This window comes from Drosophila melanogaster, chromosome 2L (assembly GCF_000001215.4).
Source record: "Drosophila melanogaster chromosome 2L".
In the NCBI taxonomy this organism is placed as follows: Eukaryota; Metazoa; Arthropoda; class Insecta; order Diptera; family Drosophilidae; genus Drosophila; species Drosophila melanogaster.
Genome location: NT_033779.5, coordinates 14,882,071 through 14,903,290, shown reverse-complemented (window position 1 = coordinate 14,903,290; position 21,220 = coordinate 14,882,071). Strand labels below are relative to the sequence as shown.

Sequence of the window (21,220 nt, the reverse complement as noted above, 5' to 3'; positions counted from 1 at the left end):
ACTGTTTGGCAAGCCATCAAAGGTATGGACGAACCACAAAGGCAGGGGGAAGTGAGTCTAAAACTGAACCTGCACCGACTGCCTCTGTTTCAGTATCTAAACCGAAAACTGCAACCCAAAGGATATACGACAGGAGGGGTTGGGATGGCATGGAAGGGGATATGGGATGGTAAAGATGGCAGGAAAGGCGGAGCAACATGTGTTTGTCCATTCAGCACAAGTCGATTCCGGCTAGCTATTTGCTTAGCAAATTGAAAATTTCCATAAACCTTGATTTCCGCTCTGCTCGACAATTGTCCTTTGCATTATTATCTCGGAGGCATTCGATGCGCTCGGTTTTCTCATTTTCCCTACTTATCTCGGCTCTTGTTTGTTAAGTTCCTTCTGCGGTGGCTGCCACTTTTTAATGTCTTATCTACGTGGACTGCTTCTCGAAATGAAGCCACAATTTTTTCCCCAAAACAAAACACACGCGCCACACATAAAAAGCAAGCTGCGAAACGAAACGAAACGAAATGAAAGTGAGCAAGTGAAGGCGAAAAATAAAAATTGTGTTCAACTGTACAGAGGAAAGGAGTGTGCCGCACACTAACCCTTTACTGCCACACACCTCCCCCCCCCCACCACGAATCCTGTGGGGAAGCCCGGGCAGGAGTCATAATTATGCCCGGCCCATCGCGCAATGAACGCGGCACGCAAAACATTTTTCGTAATTATCTCTCTAAAACCAAAAAAAAAAGTGAAAACAACAATGAAAAGTACGCGAACAAACACTAAATAAAAAAGGGTTCCTTTTTTTTTGTTTGGAGACCGAACTTCAATGCCCTAACTCAATCGAAAGATTCAATAAAAATTAAATCAATTTTTTGAAAAACGTTCTGCAATATATAAATAATCTTCAAGAATATATAATATTCAAGGTCTATACTTTAAATTAAATTTTATGTTTTATTTTATTCCATACTAATTCGTTGATAGAGTATAGTTTTTTGACACTGGCAGACAAGGACGAAATAAAGTTACCGCATTACTGCACGTTAAGCCAAGGATAAGAATAAAAAAGGTACAAGAGTAGAAATAAAGAGGTATAACTGCTATAAACCCAATGCTGTGTCTTTCCTTGAAGGGTTTATCACTTAAATGTTGCAAAATCTAGTTATTTGTTCCGACTTCCCTAAATCTGCAATTCTCTTTGTGTTACAATTTTTTGCAATCCTTTTGTATATAAATGTTAACTAATCAGAAGAGAAATTCTAATAATTTATTCAATATTTTCCTTAAAAAGATACACATCCATATACATATGTTCTTGAGCTCTTAAAGAGAGTGGACGTTACAAGAGTGAAGTTACCCACAACTTTGGTTGCTTCCACATAAGACGAACACTTCGTTGTGCAATATCTGGGGCAAGAGTCGCGTCAGGGGCACAAAAACCCAAATTCGAGCCGGGAAAGGATGAACCTTCACAAATACACGACGGGTGGGCGTGTCGCTCATGCCAAATATCCTTGCTGTTAAGCTTGTGTGTGTGTGTGTGAGGAGCGTGAAAGTTATTGTTGGTAATATCAACACTAAAAGTGTTTATGATATGAAAAATGTTGACAGCAACTGCAGAATAGATATGCTCCAGGAGCGGGTGAGTGTGCGGATGGAGGGAAAAGGATGAGTAGAAAGTATGTATGTATGTATGCATGTCTGTGAATTTGAGTATGTTTGTAGCTTTTATCGCTGCTGCTGACTTTGATGAAAAATATGATTATGTCCTTTATGCGAATGCCTCGCAGTAAAAATAATAATAACACCGATATACATTCCCGCCTCGTTGTGGCATTTCCACCAAAATCCTTGCCTTTCTCTGGCCGGCACTCTTCGGATGTTTACTTTCTTTTTTGTTGTGTTTTTGGCAACATTTTTCATGACTTTGTTCGGCTTGCTTGGACTTTATTGGCTGCTCATCCAGCTTTTGCCTGCCGGGCAAAACCCTGGCGAAATTTACCAAGAATTCCCTCGTTGCTTGCTTGTCATATGTTTGCTTTATTATGGACAGCGCGAAGCTGTAAGCAACACTAGCCATAACAATAACAGAAGGCAACAAGCCACCAACTACCACACATTCCAGCCAGCGAATGCAGCAAAACGGTTGTGACCCATAAAGTGACAATGTTGCAAGTGGCTTCCGAGAATTGACATTGCTACCACGCCCAGAAGTCCAGCAGAAGTTACGGCCTTATATAAAATGCTCGTTTTCACTTAGATGCGATTAGTAATTGTCAGGGGAGTCCCTGAAATTAGATTGCTCAGAGTAAAGTAAAGTAGAGGAATCCAAAATTTGTGTATATTTACAGAAATTAATGTTAATAAATTAATAAGACAATTGGCTATTTCTGAAAAATATGCCATTTTTTGAAGCTAAATGGCTAAGGATTTCTAAAATTGGTTTAAAAGAAGCAAGGGTCTTCTATCCACTTGCGAAATAGGGTTTGTTTAAAAACCGTAAACAGCTTGATTATACTTAAAATATTTTCTCATAACATTTATTATAATGCTCAAGCTTTAAGAGTCCCCAAGACCACACTTAATTATTTTGTTCTTGGGAAGACAAACGAAAGCAAAACAAAGACCAATACTTAAACAAAGCCTGAATGCCGAAGAAGCCTTGTCCTCACATGATTTACTTAATATAATTTTGTCCTTGCGATTGTTAATTTATGGGCAGGAACTGCTGGAATTCCACCGCCCTAGCCCACTTAATGTTCATGGAATGTAATAAAAATCCAAGTCGATGGATAAAGGACGATGAACGAGGGGAGCCAAACAAATGTCCCGTTAAATATTTAGTTGATTTAATTATGTGGACTCACTCTGTGTGTGTATGTGTGTGGGGGGTGGACTGGGATGGTGATGAAGTGAGAGAAAAGCGGAAGGGGAGGCAAAACCATTAAATCAACTCAAACTAAGGCAGCACAATTTACGAGCCCCAAAGTTTTTGGCTCTCTTTTAATTGTTCTTTTCGGTTATCTGTTGCTTATTTATTACAAATGCCATATGCCATATGCCATAACAGCGTTGAAGGAATACAACGAAGCGGGAAGGACCCACAGACACACATACACTTAAGCACACATGGTTGCTGATGGTTTTGCTTTGTGGTCATTTTTTGGTAAATTAATTAAACAAATAAAATAATATGTCAGCAGCAGCAAAAAGCAATAAATACTAATTTGCCTGTTTCAACACAAATGTCATCTTTGTGTTGAGATAAATAAGGCAGAGGAGGCCCACAGGAAACGCACACACACACACTCTTTCCCCCCCCGCATAAATGTTGTTGTCCTTGTGGCTGGGCGAGTTCCTTGGCATTTGTTGTCAAGGTTTCCAGCTGCTCTCAATGCGGTTGGCCAGGACTCATGGGTTAAGTGGATGGTGGGTGGATGGGACGATTGCGGATTGAGGGTTCGGTGGGTCGGTTGTTGGCAAGACAACTTATCGCTGTAGTTGTTGTAGTTGCCCATTCAATTAATATACTTTTCGACTGACAAAAGCTTCGACTTAATGAGACAATTCAAGATTTAATTGCGAAAAATGGACTTGCATATCTTATCCTACAAATATGTATGCGACAAGTACAAAATTTTCACGAATATTTAAGTTGAAGCAGAAAATATTATGTAGTTTCTGTTAATTGAAAATAAAGTTGTTTTCTTGCTGTAAATATTTAATTTTATATTGAAAACATTTTCACATTGTATCCGATGGCCTCGCGGGATAATAAATGCTACAGTGCACAATGGGTATTTGTCATTAAAATGTTTTGTATTTCTGCACATCCTGGAGCATCTGTTGAATAATTTGGATGGACTTAATCCCCATTAAAGAACGGTTATGTTCTGGCCGGCCATAATTGTTATTCTCCTTGTACGAACATCGCCTTTGTTTTCTATCTTTGTTTTCTACCCTCGGGAGCGACGGCTTGTTAGCAATTCTCCGACTCCGGTTTGTTTGGTTTCGGATTCAATTCACTTTTTGTTTCTATTAATGACACACAGACACAAAATACACACACATAGCATGGCACTCAGACTCAGTCGCTGTGAAGGACATTTGGCAACGCTTTTGGCCGAGAGTCTGACTGTGTCGTTTTGCTGGATTTATTTCACGGCACATTTAATTTCAGCACGCGCCTGCCAACGAGAAATGGCAATGGAATATGCCTAAAAAACAATGTTGACAACGATGACGATGGCGGGGACAAATCGACGACAGCATTTGGATAAACAATACCGTCAGACGCAGTAATTTGTTTAATTTTAAGTAGCCCCTGGCACAAACTATTCCCACTGCCATTGGGTCATAAGCGGCCGGCAAAATAATCGCCCAGGGGCACAACCAATTCCCCAGCTCACTTATCAAGTGCCCGGAGAGCTTCTGCTCCGCTGTGGTCATAAAAATCAAAAGAGCATAAAAATACATTTGATAACACAGTGACGACTTCTGTTTTCGGTGTTTAGTTCGTTGTGTGGGTCGCTCTCGATTCCCCAATCCCCCCGAATTCCCTAATCCCCGATACTGTAGAAATTCAGAAACTCCCCCTAGCCCCACGGCTTATTTGCCTAAAGTGCTCATTTCAATGTCGCCCAGTGTCATGCCAAGATGTGGGCAGCATCCACATCGGACCACAGGCCGTGGAAAGTTGGGGCTCAGGAAATTGGCAATGCCAAAACCAAAGAAAAAAAATAACAAGATCCAAAAAAAAAAAAAAAAAAAAAAAAACAGAGGGGAATTCTAACCGAAACGGGACAGAACAGAGCGACAGGCAGCGTCCAAAAGTGAATTAAAATAAATTTGCTGGCGGGGATTTGGGGATTTGTTGTGCTGCGCATTTTTAGCAGGCGGCTACCAAGGACACGACTAACGCATTCCCGCTCCCGTTTTCAGGGCTGCAAAATCGTATTGGTATCACATAAAAGTCATCTACGAAATCTTTGCGCCCGCAAATTAGAATCGATGAAATTTCATATAAAGTATATAGGACAGAATAAGAATAAGACAAATTTGTATGTAATAGTTGCGCTGATTATTATTATAATCACCTTATTGATTAATTTGGTAGACTTAAGTTTCCAATTTTATTTTCCTGGATTCCTGGATAAGCAGACTTATAATTTATTGTTATTATTACTTTAGGAAAATACCAGACTTACATATATGCATATGTCTTGCTGATAATTCTTGAATATTTTTTGTTCAACCCTGAAATGCGTTCATTTTACCCGCCCCCATTGATAGACTTATAAAATATAATAAAAATTTTCTGGAGGAATTGTTTTCTTTTGCCCGCAGCTATTATCTCTTCTTGAGACTGCCCCCTGAGCCTTGACTTCTCCTCCTTTTTGGGCCTTGACTTGGACTTTGGCTTGCCCATTGATGCATATAAGCAGCCGGCATTTATATAATTGTTATATCAAATATTCGACATTGCTGAGAACACTTTAAGCGCTCAAAAGGCCATCAAATTTATGGCTTTAAAATTAGACCAAAGGCAGCTAGGGAAATGGCCGAACAAACAAAGGGGGCCAAGGAGGTAACATGGGGCAAGGACTTTGGTGCGGTGGACAGGATTAGCGTGAGCAGAAGGTCCTGGCAATACTGTGGTTATGGCTATGTCTGGCGGTTTTGTTGTGAGTTTGTTCTGGAAACCCCGTTGCGCTTATAATGATAGAGCGGCATGTTGGACTTTCCTAATTCTTGGCCCGCTTTCGAAAACTTTACAATTAGATTTTCGCCCCGCCTCACAGTTGGTCGCCTGTTTTCGGTCCTCATTTGGGGGCTTGATTTATTGACAGACCGGGCAGTCGCGAGAAACACTCCTTGTGTGCGTCCTGTGCTTAGACCATAAATCTGCGAAATGTGATATGTCGCTATGTTTTCCAGCAAATTCATCTTTAACAAGTGGACTTTAATTTTATATCCTATTTTTTTTACTGTTATGAAAAATATACCAGTTGACGGCAATGGGTCTAGCCTAATGATTATGGCATAATCCCACATTCATTTCATTTACATCAATCCTGAATGATGAATGAAAAATTCAAATAATGAGACTAAATCCGGTCTTTGGGTAACCCTTTTCGTAGGCCGCTGACATTTTATGCAATTTTCTTTTTTTGGGGGATTGTCGCAAACCCATTTTTGTGGAATAAATACTCTTCCAAATACTGGGCTTATTCTTAGTTCGCATTAGGTTTTTTACTTAGATTAATTTATGTGCATATTAACTTACGTTATGTGCATAACTAAAATGTTTAAACTTATTTACCTAAATACTAAATGACGGACCGTTTTTTATTTGTCTCTACATTTAAAGTTTTGCCAAAGAGCATTCAAAGTTTAGTTTTCTCCATCTATATTGCCCTTTTGTTCTGTGTCTTACATTTGCATAATTTTCCGCAGATTAAACTACAATTTATCATAATTTTTTCATGAGTGAATTGTTGCCTTGCGCCCGACTGCTCAAAGTGATTTTTAATAGCCGACGGGCGACATTTTCCCATCTCAAGTTTCCCATTTACATCATTTGTTTGATAGAAAATCATCTCTAAGACTTTTCTGGTAAAACCCAGTCAGCGAATGGAGACAACCAACAAAAGGAGTTTGAACATCAAAGGCAATAAATCCAAGGAAAGTGCGACTGCAATGTATGTATATAGGGGGCGGTTTGGGGTATTCCAGAAAGCGAAAGAGCCGCACACGATAACTTGACCAAACATCACAGACACATGGCGTTAAATGGGCAACGGCAAAAGGGGGTGGTGTATATACATAAATCCAACTTGGCATTTGGGCAAGCAACTTTTGAGTGAAGTCAACACATTTTCACACACAATAAATTTTTGCCAACGCCAGCAGGAATCAACGGAAGACGCTTTCCGGAAGGCGTTGCCAATTTGGGGCGTGGTCAGTGTGCTGGTTCGCTTATTGATTTTCGGATTTTGGATCAAGTTAAAGCTCATAGTCAGACAAACTACATGCGGGTGTCAGGCAGGAGTTTTCAAGCTCTGCTCACATGGCGTATGCGCAATACTGGAAACTATCAAGCAAGGCCAACGAATCGAGAATTTCCCAGGATAACGACCACGCGACAACCTTGAGACGAAATTGTCTAGTGTCCAAAGTTTCCGTTGAAAGATTTATGGGAGAAGTGGCAGCAACACTCACACTACCGAATAGCAACACACACACACAAAGCGTTAATCCAAGTCAATTAGTTTCTTTGTTGTTTTCGACAGCGCCTAAAATGTTCGCCACTTAACTTTATGGCAAAGTTGAAAACTTTCACAATGCCAACAACAAACATAGCAACAACAATGACCTTTGCATCCAAAGCATCTCCTGTTTTGGGGCTTAAAACTAAATTAAAACTGGGGAGCCTGCGAAGGTCAAAGTTGTGACAGCCTCTCGAGCTTGCCGTTAATTTATGAGTTCACCTCTCATTACGCAGCTATATAATTTATAGGCTATAAAACAACAAAACCTACATACTAATATAATGACTCTATTACTATCAAAATAAAATGTTGCATATATGCTCGCATTTTTCACTTGGCATTACCGAAACCCTAAAATGCTGATGTCTTATTTGCTCCACGCCCAATTCCCCAACCGAAACCCTTTTTTTTTAGATGCCAAGCCTACTCGCCTGATTTGCTGCCATTGAATTGAATGATTTTGTTTTTCAATTTATTGGGATTTTCTTGAAGGCCATCAGCAGCAAAGGGGAAAAGCGGAAGTTGCCAAGCGCCAGGGCCTCGCATCAAAACATATAAAGCATTTTTATTATAAAACGGGTGGGGGCCACACGCACGATATTATCAGAATTGATTTATTTGGTTGCCTGCCTCTTCAATTCCCGGTTATTGTTGCTGTTGTTGGCCCATCTCTGCTGTTGGTAATGTTTAAAAGGATATCTGGGGCTAAAGCCTTTGATTTCCTAACCGGTCTTTCGCTCAATTTGCTGGTCACAACACGTTTCGACTGTTTGGAGTTTTTATTTTCCTCGCCTCGAAGCATAAAATATTTATTTCTTCAAATTGTTTTCGCACGAATTTTATTTAATTAAAATGCAGCGTTGTTTTTTTGGACGCCAATAAAGGTGGGGATGAAGCCGTAATCCTAATTTCACACTAAAAGAAAACTTTTTTATTTTTTCCACTAGCTTGAGGGCTTCAAAAATAGAATTTCCGTACTAAAGTTTCTACCGAATACTTTAAATTCCTTAAAGATAATATTTTTTACTAGCAATAAAACTATTCAGTGATACCCTTTAAAAGCAATTGAATAACAAAGAAAAATGTGAAGCCTAGCTTAGAAACACTTAAAATTAATTTTTGTCGTGAGTTTTAACATATTTATAAGTGCTTAAAATAGCATTTCTTAAATGTTTTATTTGTTTATTTAAAACCGCAAAGCTGATGAAAACCAGGAGCTGAATGTTGGTTTTTTGGCTTTGTTGGTTTGTCTGACTGGTTATTAAAAATGGGGAAAAAGCGCAACAGAAAATTAAAAAAAAAATGCAAACAGCCAAGCGAAAGGCGTCGCATCCATAAATCCCGCCAGAATTTCACATTTCACATGTGTATAGGTTTTTTATTGCCATGAATGCTGTGTTGGCCAAGAGGCAAACGCTTCGCGCTTTCAAGCCAAAAAAAAGGGGGTCGAAAGGGGAGATCTGATGGCGAAGAGGAGATGTGGCGAACTGGCAGCGGGCTTTGCGCTTAAGTCTAATGCGAAAAGTTGTGAATAGGCTCAGTAGGAAATCCTATTTTATGGCGCAAAGTTACTGCAGTCATAAAAACGTTGGGTTATGCGAGGGCCTCGTAGAATATGGAGTGAGAGGTAAATTTCAGATGGAAAACGGGACTGCAGATCCTTCAACTCGTTTCACTTTGACATCTTCATCGCTTTGTTTGTTGACCAAGTGCTTAGATTGATGTGTGCTTGTGTAGGAGCAATGTAAATCATATATTATTCATTGATAAGAAATATATTTGCATAGTCTTTTCAATAATACGGTCGTAAAATAAAATATTTGTACAAGCGGAATTCTAATCTGTATTACACTTCCTTGGTAAATTTATTTAAAAAATTATATTGTAATTTATCTAATTCCGTTTTAAGACTCCAATGCGAAAAGAAAATAAATCACTCTGCTCGTAGTGACAAGCGGCAAGGCATCATTAGCAAAAACACTTTGCCTATCAAGTGTGATAAATGCCGAAAGCGAGAGCCGTCAACATTTCCTCCCGAAATGAGCATAATTTTTTGAAGGCTACTTTTATGTTTGTTAGTGCTTTCGCTAGAGCTCCCTGAAAACACAGCAAAATATCACCCTCGATGCAGCGTTCTAAATCGCTTCGTAAACATAGGCCGCAAATTAATTGATTGTACATCATTTATTAGACACGCGTCGCAACCATCGATCTGTTTAGGAAATGTCGTGTGAACGGAATTATTCCGCATACGCCTCGTGGCCCAGTAGCCCAGCCAGACAAACAAAAACCCACGATTGGGAGCATGAAATCACAGCGCAATTGCTATGCAAAATATACGTAAATATAATTTACTTTATTTTGTGGTGCTTCATTGCGTTTACCCCACCATCTTGGCGGCTTCTCGATTTTCAGTGCGAATGAACGAGCAGAAATGCCAAACGACAGAAGTGAATTTCGCACACATTTTTATGGTCCCCATTGCCGGCGAAGCTTTTCAGTATTTCAAATCTAATTTATGACATTGAATCAATTTCCCCGCTCTGGGTGTGAGGTGTGTGTGTGTGTGTGTGTGTGTGCTTGTAGGTCTGTGCCTGAGTGTGTTTGCTCTGCGGTCAGCGACGATTTTTCATATTTTCCAGCACTTTTTTTTTGCGCTCCTTCGGGCTTGCTTTGATGTCTGGCCTCGATACCGCCAACATGAACAGAGGAATCGAACCCAAGCCACCAGAGCCATCTTCCTGTTTCCGTAGTTTTTTTCTCAGTTCTCTCTGCCGTCCGACGTCCTACGTCGTTCCACCAGCAAATGCCAAATTGAAAATTGATGAATACCCCTGATTGAATTTGATAGGTGCCAAGCACTCAGTGCGGCTATTAATCTCCGCCAAATGTATGATGTGCAAAGGCCCAGTTTGGGTCTAAAAGAAGATCCGGAGTGTTTGGGGAATTACTACAAAGTGGATGCAGGACAAAAGCCCTGTATCCCTAAAATATTTCGTCAAAATAATTTGAATACTCTCAGGCATCGTACAAAGGGTGTACATTAGCATAAAAGTTACAAGCTCTACAAAAATGTTAATATTTAAGTAGTGTATGTAGACTTTAATAGGTTGGTAATCTCTAACTACAATAGAATTTTAAAATTTTCTGTTGAATTAAATCTTGTGCTGCACATTTTAACGGAAGCGTATCCTTTCGTCACATATCAGTATGTTTTAAACATTTATGGTATCTCGGCTTTGTCTGTTATTGCTTTGCGAATTTATGGCCCACCGATTGGCTGTCTACACAACCTCTATTCATGATCCGAAAATTCGCGTTCTCTGCGTAGCTTCAATATTGGCATTAGCTTCTCTTTTCATACCCATCCATATGCCATTTACCCGTCACCCATCACCATCACCATTCGTTCCCCAGATGCAATTAAACATGTTGGGCACGTCAGGTTTCAATGAAATCGATGCGACCGCGACAGTCACGTGCCTGAGATATTGAAAATTCAATCGTTTGCCATTAATGCGCACAAATCTTGACTTCCCGGGGAAAACATCAATGCGATAATGGCACCCAGACTTCAGGTGCTCATTTTGGCCGGGACCAGGACAGCTGGCGGAAGAACGGAAACGCTTTGAATTTTTCAACATTTCCGCTTATTATTTTACGTGTCGGATTTGCGTGTCACGCAGCATCGGGCAGCGGAGCAGTGAGGCAGTAAGAAGATAGCACTGTGGACACCCCAACCTGAACCCATAAAACATTGGATGGTGCCGCGCCAATTGCCCATGTTTATGCAAATTAAAATATGTGCAATCAAATAGAATAACATGTTAACCGAATTATTTGCATATTACGACAGTTGCAAAAATTGTTTTCCGCATATACGATTTATAGTTGGACAGCCAATTTAAAATAAAAGTTTATTCCAGAAAGAATTGAAACACAACTGGTAATTAAGTCGGTAAATGCGTGTTCACCATAGAGTGGCATTGCTATGTTTTTATCCTCAATATGTGTCACAAAAATATGGTTAAATATTATAAAGAGAATAAAAAATGCGAAAGATATTTGTGTTATGTTGCCTAATCGAAATTATGAATCAAAACCCAATGACCGATGAGCTGCGGGAAAGAAGCTACATCCTAAGTGAGGAATCCTATTGTTAAAGAATCAACAAGCGATCAATCAGCTTAATCCAAAATGTGACAAAAAGCTATCCTAATCTCCGTTTGGCTATCAGTCTAATTAGGGGGAATGATGGCGCTGTGCTGGCCAAATGATTGGTCACTCAAATCCATCATATGTCGAGTCGAGAATCAATATGATTGGAATTGCAGAGTCAACTCTCTTTCTGCATCCATATTGACATATTAATCATATTGTCCGAATTTGAAGCTGATATCTATTCAGACGGAAGAGAGTTTGCCATTGCCATCCGATGTTCATCTTTCGACTTTTGGGACCTCGGCATGCAATTTTAATGTGTTGCGGAAACTGAGATGTATTTAAATGATTTCCAGAAAAGCCAACAGTAACGAGGACACTTCATTTTATATGCCACAGTAAAGGAGACCGAGCAACTTTTACGAGAGAATTGAAAACTTTTGACCTTTGGGTTTGAGCTCACAACAATACAATCAACACGTTTCCACAATCGATCGATTTCATGAGCAATCAAATGTTGTCACATCCAGCCCCAGCGACGAAAAAGTTACAGCACAAGTTCAAAGTTCTTAACCCACAAGGCACCCTGCTCTGTCCCGAAAAGCGAAAAAATGAACAGAGAGTTTGGTAACAAAACCTGGGCCAAGCAACAACAGCAGCAACAAGGACTAAAAATGACCGGCAATGAAAAAGAAATCCATTCAACATCCGCATCAACTGTCTGACAAAACTGTGACAAATGCGATGAGAACGAAACAAATTTAAATTACATTTTCGCCCTATTCGGCAGCAAAAAACTTTATACGGTTCACCAGTTGGTTTATAGCGTTCCCTATTTCAAGCTTTATTTTTACAAATTATGAAAGTTAATAGAATAGCAGAGCGGGCCCTATAAGTGCGCCAAGTTTCTTAAATTCCATGCTTTTTTTTTAATGTTTAATAGTTAAACTCAAACTAGATGCTAGATGCAATCGAATTTATTATGATAATAATAATTGATGCTTTTAAGCTCTGAGTGTCTTAAGATGCCCCTCCCTACAGTTTATGATGTTACCGAAGGTAAAATAACAATAGCGGTAACCGGTTTCTCAAGTATTTATAGCTTAGCCAAATGTCAGCACCCAGAGAATGATTCACCCAGCTCCAATTCAATCCAAGCAGTTGTCTTATGGCTTGATGCCAGGGCCAGTTCCCAGGAAAAGTTAACAAGAACACGTAGTAAGGATTTTGCCGTTTAGGTTGTAATGCGATTAGAGTGGCAGACAACAGCAGCGGGCGACCAAAAGATAGGAAAGATCTTGGCCTTGTCCTGTGATTTATGGCCTGATATACACGTACCCATAATCGATGCTGACCCACAAGACATTCGATGAGGGCGAGAGTGGCGAGGACTAGGCCAAGATGTTGGAGACCGCACCCAGGACCTGCACAATATTTAAGTTTAAAAATTTATCAATTGGATTTGCGAACTGCTTTGTCATAAGTTCTCTGTACACCCCAACAGCCTAGCAAGGAAGCTAGGAACTGCAGCTGTGGTCAATGCTGACCCTCGGACTAGAGTCAAAAGAAGACTCAAGCGACACCACCCTCATGACCTCCCTAACCTGGTTTTGACCTAGAAAGTCTTAGTTTTAAAATTCATTAGAATAATCAAATAAATAATAATTACTATGTTATATCAACTATTATAATTCTCCCTATCATTTTTAGGATTAAAAATCTGTTAGTCTTAAGTAACCAAGACACATTGTAAAATAAAATAATTTAAGCAGATCAAATTAAGTTGCCGCATGGGTAACAGTGCGTTGATCAAATAATAAAAACATCATCAAAAAAAAAAAAAAAAAAAAAAAAAGTTCTCTAACCTTTGGCACTCGCAACATTTCCAACTTGGGTCTCAGGTTTATCGACACTGAATTTCTATTCCTATTCCTCCTTTGGTTGACTAGTTATCGCGCAGACGTTCGGCACGTGCCAGTATTTTGTATTTGATTTACTGCCAGACTCAAGAGATTTATCCCAGAATCCCTGCGGGAGATTTCGGTTCATGAAGGAATTCCATCTTAATTTGCGTGAAGTGCTCAGCTTCACGGCAGAAGATAATCCGAGTGGTGGTAAAGCTTTCAACTTTAGAATGACTTGAAAATATTTTTCCCCTACTGTGCTCTCCCAATTCAATTAACAAACTTTTATTTAGAGCAAACCGGATTATTGTATCTCAGCTAGATTAATTATTTTTCAATGTGTCTGTATTGCCTTATCAGTTTAATCGTCTAATTTCCTGCCAATGCCATTTAGAAATGCTGACTAACTCAATTAAAACTCGATTGGTGGCTAATTCAATGCAGTGCCAGCATCATAAATGTGATAATAAAGCTTTGTTTGTCTGCTCGTCAATGCAAAACCGAGTGATAACCAAAATATTTCATGTCACTTAAACTAGTTAATTTTGCGCATAAATACATAGATAAATGTACGAATGCGGTTAACTGCAATTCCTGGTATTAATGCACCATCACTACCCCTCCCGCTGTCACGTTTTCAGCACTCAATACAATCCTCATAATTATTATTCCGTTTTTCAATATTTAATTTGTTGCTCTGACCGCCGCCTATTTATTACCCCTGTTGCAGATGCTGCGCGGCCGCACTTTTCGACTCATTTAGTCTGTGGCAATATTTCTAATTAAAGGTTGCAAACAATATCAAAACAACCGCGAGCCAGCTGGAAATTTCGGATGCTTTGCCAAACGGATACATGCCATACTATATACACGCACAGCCTCCATCCGCGCGTGTTTGCCCTGTTAAGTATGCTATGATTTATGCATCGCTGCTAAATGCTGCTGAGGTTTTCCCCGTTGATCCTGCGACCAGTGGCAACTATTCCGCATTCTAAATTGCAATATTCGATGCACGCATAATTGGAGCTATTGATTAAATCGACCAGAGGGCGTGCGTGCCACCAATGACATCGGACAGACTAATTAAGTTGGATGGATGATGACAGGGCTTCTCTGCAAAACATATAGGGACACCCATTTTCATAAAATAGAATAGAAAAGAATATTCCCCAGTGAACTTGATTTCGTTTACAATATTTTACAAACATGAACAGTATTTTTAACAACAACCTGCACTCTAAGATTTTAGATAACATATAAATTCTTGAGAATAATTTTTATTAGGAAGTATAAAATTATTTGTCAGTTAAAATGAATTCCAGCCGATGAGTTTCCATAGTTTCTCGTTTAGCTGGAAATTAAGCTTGGGATATGAATATCTTCTATCTAGGCAGTCAATGAGAAATGAGTTTCAAGGATGTGAGTGTCCTTTGATTTTCTTTACCTAGTGAACTTTATTTGTGGCCCAGATATAAGATAGCAAAGCACAAAAAATAAGGAAAATGAAATAAATTAATGTGAAATAAATATTCAAATATATTTAAACGAAAAATAAATTAATATTACATTTAATATAGTAACATAGCTTTTAAATTAGTTGTATATTTTTGTATCCATAATAATAATACATCATTAAAAATAATCTTAATTTTTTTCCACTTATGTAATTTTTTCGGCCCCGTTACCAATTCTTTATGATTTTACTTTCACCCTTGGGCCAGGCATCCTCATTTTGGTTTATTTACCGGCATGCATTACCTTTTTCCAACTTATCGACGTAATTATCTTAAAAAATATGAAATTATATATCTCACGTAAAAAGAAGACAAAAAAAAAAACAAGGCCGCGCAGAAAGAAAAGGAAACATGAAATTCCACGGCGAGCATAAAAAGGCAGGCAAAGTGGCTGCCCTTTGATTATGTGGCTGTGATAGCCCAGCTTTGTTGTTTTCCTTTTCTCTTTTTGGCCTTGTAGCGAAGACGAGCGAGAAAAACTTGGAGCAGAGCACTTCTCATTAGAATGCTTCACAGCGCAGATTTGACAAGACGTCCGCCTAAATACAGCTAGCATTTTCCCACCCGGAAACCACACCGCACCTACCTTATTTTCAAGCTTACCCTTCCAAATGGTCCTGAAAATTTCACGAATAGTTTCATATGTCTCAATTATTAAACTGATATTACTGTATTGTGCTCTTATTAAAAAACTAAAAACAAAAAAAAAACTAAATATTAAATAGTTTGAATTTCTAGAATTCCGTGAATATGTACTCCCTATATTTGTAAGAGTATTCCAGTATTCGACTTTCCCATATCTTCTCTTTGGCTCTGTGACTCAGTTGCCTCACCTTAGCACACAAGCACGCATTTCGCGTTCCTGTCGTTGTTGTTACAGCTGCGCATTTTTAAACAAGATTAAAGCGCGCACGTCGTCAAGATTTTAGAGTCGGAGCCAAATGGGTGTTGCGAAAACGGGGGCGGTGGTTGAGTGGTGCGGGTGGCACGGTGGTGCGAGATGGGGTGGCATTGCTGCCGGCAATTTGTTGACTTGACTGCAAATGTGTCGCATCTTAATGCGCTGTTATTAAATATGCCACAGCAAATGGAAACAAGAATTCACCAGCAACAGCAACAAGGAGCAGAGGCAAAATTTGAACAATCTTGAATCTAAGCGAATGTCTAGGCTCCTTTTTCATTTTGAAGCATGGTTGGAAAATGTGATTGCAGATATTGTATATACATATTGTAATAAGACATCTTTTCTATTTGGCGCTATCTGGGTATCCTATACAAAAATAAACAAAAGAAATAAACCCGCTGCATTTTGCAATTACTCGTAGTTTAAATAGTCTTCACTACGATTATCCCGCTTCGTACGACAGCAAATTGAAAATATAATTGTGTTAACCGCATTTCGAGTTCAATCTTATAATTTGTTCGAAGCCTGTTTCTCTGATGATTATTTTCGTATGCTGATTTTATTGAAATAATTAAGCGCGGAAAATGCCGAAGGTGCGCAATTCATTGATGACCCAAAAGTGACACTTGCACATTCATTTGTAGCACTTTTATTCGAATTTTTTTTTTATTTTTTTTATTTCGGGTGTGTGTGTGTGCGTTGCGCGTTGGATTTAAATTGCATTCTGTTCGAAACTGTCCGATGGCCAATGCCTGCTTGCAATAAATTCGCTTAATGAAGTTTTAAAAAATACCAACTGCTTGTGGGCGTTGTCAGCGCGATCCGCGTGTTATGCAGGAAATGCATTTAATGTAATTATTTCTTTAATTAAAATATTTAGCGCAACAGCAGGAGCAACAACAACAATGTCGCGGGGGCACCGACGTTAACAATTTGCACAAAAGTCACGTCGTTGCTTTTATTATTGTTAATGTTGTTATAATTCCTCGAATCGGCCATTCGGCTTAATTGAAACCATTAAAAATACCGTTGCAATCGGCAAAACGTTGCATACTTCAGGGGGCCACGTGATTAAAAACGTATTCCATGATGAAACATATGCATAAAGATTTCATATTTAAGCCCTATTAAGCCAAAATATCAAAAGCTGCCTATTGCATAAAATCAGTCATCAAGTAATTTCCTGGCCAGTTAAATGCAACTACTTGAAAATTCCATTTAGAATTTCAATTGCATTCTGCTAAATATGGGGACTCCCTCCCCCAAACAATATCCCCATTCATTTCTCCAGTTGGACGAGTGCCAGGCAAAGGTTAATTTACTTGAAAAATTCCGGAATGCTTATTCTTAACAAATATGCGAGCAATTGCTTAGCTTACTTTTCAGAGGAATTGAATTGGCTTTGGGTACAAAAGAACGAAGGATGGAACGAAATGCCAATGTGGCACTAACAACTGCGCTGATTTATCTGCACAAATTGCCAACTGAAATTAATAAGAGAAATCAGTTTACCATTTCCTGTCGACGACTACAACAAGGAGTTTGAGGACGACAAAAATACTAGAAAAATGCCAACTAATAGTCTATTGTCGATGCCGTTTCTAGGGATTCTCGAGAATGGGTAGTGGAAATGAAGAGACATTCCAATAACTGTACAACATCCGGTTGCATACACACATACACACACATATAATTCCAAACACAATGGCAAAATCGTTTCCATTTTCAATGGAAAATATTTCTATTTCAACATGAAAATATTTTTAGCAGCCTTTTGTGTGGGATATCTAAACGACTCTTCACCTGACGACGACCAGATAAAAATTTCTGCTTCGGCAAAGAAAACTGATAAAAAGTAAAAAAAAATAGTACCAAAACCAAGAAAAATTCAATCTTAATCCAGTCGCTCGGCAGGATATTTTTTATAGACAGAAAAGTAACTAACAAGAGTAGGGCAACGACAAAAAAAAAAAGACCAAATGGATGCTGTGCACTTAGACCTTAGGTATGGCTTTGCTGAATGGAACCAGTGACGTATGCACTTGACTTGCACATTTGCGGTGGCAGAAAGCCTCTGGAACTCAATTCGAGCCACATCGCCAGCCAAATCCAAAGAAAAATAGTTATTGTTAGAGCCACGAGGACAGCGCCAACGACGAAGGCAGTAAGTAGCTTTATTATGGGATTTTAAGTTATTACACCGGCAACCCGATGGCAAACGGGGCATTCGGGGAGCAGGAAAACAGCATCCAGCAGCGATGATAATCTGGGCGTCATTGCGAGCACTCACATATGCGACTCCTTGCACTTGATTCGAGGACTTAGCCCATGTGATGACGTGATGCCCTTTGGCCTATAGCCAAATTTGTCAACATGATTTGGATGAAAATCATTTCGTTTTCCGTCGCTCACGTTTTGCGACTTATTTATTGCTATTTGGGCTGCTGTGATTGATTGGATTTTTAAATTTAAAGCTGATTTTTATAAATAGGTACCACTTTCGACCATATAAAGTATATATATTCTTGATCAGGATCAACTGCCGAGTCGAACTGGACATGACTGTCTCAGGAACTGTAAAAGCTAGAAGGTTGAGATACATGCATACGTACATGCTCTAGAGACATAGACACATATATATATTTCATATTATTATTAGTCTTATGCATTTCTACTTAAAAACTTTTTGCCACGCCCACTCTAAAAATGTTTACCCTAAAATATCTTAATACAAAAATAATTGCCTTGTTTCGCTACCCGAATGTCCCCATCATTGCGAGCTAAATGTCAACCTCTTGACAGTTTGTTTCATAAGATGCGGACACTGATACTTTTATGTGTGCCCTTACTTTGACCCAGTTAATAATTCAGTAGCGTAGCATCAGGCTACAATGAGTGTCCTACCCGCCCCTGGGTACATCAGTTTGGGTGTCAGTATTTGACACTGAGGCTAATTTAATGGAAAATGAGAACGGAGAACTTGAAATTTGTATTTATCGCGACACGCAATGGAAGCGTTTTCGCCGCGAGGCGGAAGTAACAAAATATAGTACACAGGACCCGACTCATGTGGTTCATATTTTAGCTGACATATCTATTTATATGCAAATGCCACACCTCCTCAGTCACCTGGACTTTGTCTACTCTCCCTGTGTGCGTGCCAAAGTCAAAGCCGAGGAATTTCCCTTTGTTGTTTTGGCATTCCTGCAACAATAAATCACGGCACCTATGCTAAAGGCGCGAGGAACAGCGGGGTAAAAACTAATAAATCTAAGGCCAATTAATTGACTTAACTGGTGCTGGAAAAGGCAGAGACCAAAGATGAACCGACGGAAAAGGAAGCGGCAAAGCCAACGGCAGAGGCAAAGCCAAAGGCAAAGACTCCAAAGGGTCGCAATTTATGGCCGCACCATCAACTTGAGCCCGCACATAATAAATCATAACATTTTACAGATAATAGAAAACCTCACACATGTCCAAACAATCGGAATCCCCAAGACGTTTCGCCCAAAATTTCTTAGCCACACCGAGTTTGTTAGCCCGGCGGCTAGAAATTTTAATAAGCCGCATAGAGTTTGGCACGAGCAATAGTGGGTATAAAAATTGTTTCACATAATTTATGCCACCTATGAGGAAAACTTGCCACACTGCCACTGGCAAATGGAAACATGGGGGCGTAACCACCTAACAGAAGGATGTTTCCCAGGATGCGTATCCGCCGGCGTCGTTTCGATCAAATCTAACTTTATTCCATATAGTTGGCGTAGGTTTTGCCGTATACCCCTTATACCGGGCAGTCGGTTTTTTTAAACATTAGTTGTAACTTGGTACACAAACAGTTCACAAGCAAAATTTTTCCAAAAATTTATAGTCTTATTTTTATGATCTTCTTAAAAATTAGTTGTGACAAAAATTTGGTTTTTATAAAAAACTTCATAAGGGTAAGTGAAATAAAACGAATTACGATTTATTTTTACAAAATAACATACCAACAAATCAATTGTTTAAAACGAAGCGCATAATTACTTTCTATTGGTATGCTAATCAGTTTCGATAAACTTCATTTGAAAAAAAATTTTACTTTTATAATTCTCTTTTAAAGAAGCTTTTGTGAAATTCAGTTCTGTAAAATTCATTGAGATGCGATTAAAATAATGTCGACTGCAAGGTTATGGGGCGTGTTGCACCAAAGTGTTGCAAGTCAAAGCGGAAATTCGGCGGCCACGCCTTTTTGGCGGCCGGCGTGTTTGTCTCGATGTCGGATGGATGTGGCCCTCCTATCTGGCTTTAAACTAATGCCGGGGCAGTCTGTCGACAGGCAACCACCTTGCCACGCCCCACGCCTTGTAATGACGTTATTTACATGCTGCAACAACACTGGCAGCAAGCGCGGGCAATTAAATAAATCATAGCGGTTCACGCGGTTCGGCCGAAAGAAAGATCCAGTTAATCTAAAGAGAAACTCTTAGTTCTTTCTTTCGTTGTCAGAGTGAAATTGTAAATAAATTACACGTCCTGATTGATCAACTTTTTGTTCGTTACAAAACAACGTCGGGAATCAGATTGCAACTGTTATTAATTATGGGCTTTGTTGCAGTTGCAACCGCTTGTCTCCTGCTGTTCAGGTCTTCATCCTGGTCGGTAGGGCTTGGGCTTTACTTTTGGTTTGAGACTCGGATTGCTCACTGAATAAGTGACTTCTCTAGGACGCAACTCTGCGGCTTCTGGGGCCAACACTCACATGCGGGGGGAACATACTCCATCACAGTTGATGGCTGACATCGTACACAACAAATAAATCCCATATAAAACTTCCCTTTCCTTTTCTTTTCAGAGTTTGTAAAAATTTTCTACGATGAGTTCAAATAATGTAAATGAGTGCAAGAGCCTGTGGAATGGCATAATTTCCATTTCTGCAAAAGATGAAAGTCCTAAAGGTCTCACTGAAATGTGTAATCATCCAAAGAGGAGAGCACCGCCCAAATGTAAGCCAATGAAGTCCTGTGCAAAGCCGCGCCGAAAGGCAGCCTGTGCCAAGGCGACTCGGCCCAAGGTCAAGTGTGCACCGAGTCAGAAGTGCAGCAAGCAGGGACCTGTCACTAACAACGCCTATTTGAATTTCGTGCGTTTCTTCCGAAAGAAGCACTGTGACTTGAAGCCGCAGGAATTAATTGCAGAGGCCGCTAAAGCGTGGGCCGAGCTCCCGGAGCATAGAAAGGATAGATACCGCCGGATGGTACGTATTTTTTTTTTATATTATGAAGACTATTAATTTGTCCTTTCAGGCATGCAAGGTCACCACCAGTGAACGCCACAAGCGCCGACGGATTTGCAAGTAATACTGAGATAGGAAAAAGTCTGATGCAGTTAAGTCCAGGCATATATTTTCATTGATTTGATACCATTCGATGAATTTAGAAATAAAAAAAATTAAAAACCGGGTTTCATTTTTTTTACGATTCTAGGATGTTG

General features: G+C 39.5%; 1 protein-coding gene and 1 long non-coding RNA gene across 2 annotated transcripts, besides 2 other annotated features; one reads left to right on the top strand and one right to left on the bottom strand.

Annotated features, from left to right (window-relative positions):
- The first annotated feature begins 12,915 nt into the window (after positions 1–12,915).
- Positions 12,916–13,268: a mobile genetic element.
- Positions 13,269–17,879: 4,611 nt separating this feature from the next.
- lncRNA:CR45302 (long non-coding RNA:CR45302) lies at positions 17,880–18,186 on the bottom strand. Its single transcript, NR_124271.1, has one exon. It is a non-coding gene; the product is annotated as a long non-coding RNA:CR45302 (long non-coding RNA).
- A 64-nt stretch (positions 18,187–18,250) lies between these two features.
- Positions 18,251–18,382: a mobile genetic element.
- A 1,187-nt stretch (positions 18,383–19,569) lies between these two features.
- ProtB (Protamine B) lies at positions 19,570–21,190 on the top strand. The gene is made up of 3 exons (NM_057703.4): positions 19,570–19,689; positions 20,583–20,984; positions 21,034–21,190. Exons 2-3 carry the CDS (start codon positions 20,604–20,606, stop codon positions 21,085–21,087), a joined length of 435 nt encoding a protein of 144 aa, NP_477051.1. The 5' UTR covers positions 19,570–19,689; positions 20,583–20,603; the 3' UTR covers positions 21,088–21,190.
- The last annotated feature ends 30 nt before the right edge of the window (positions 21,191–21,220 follow it).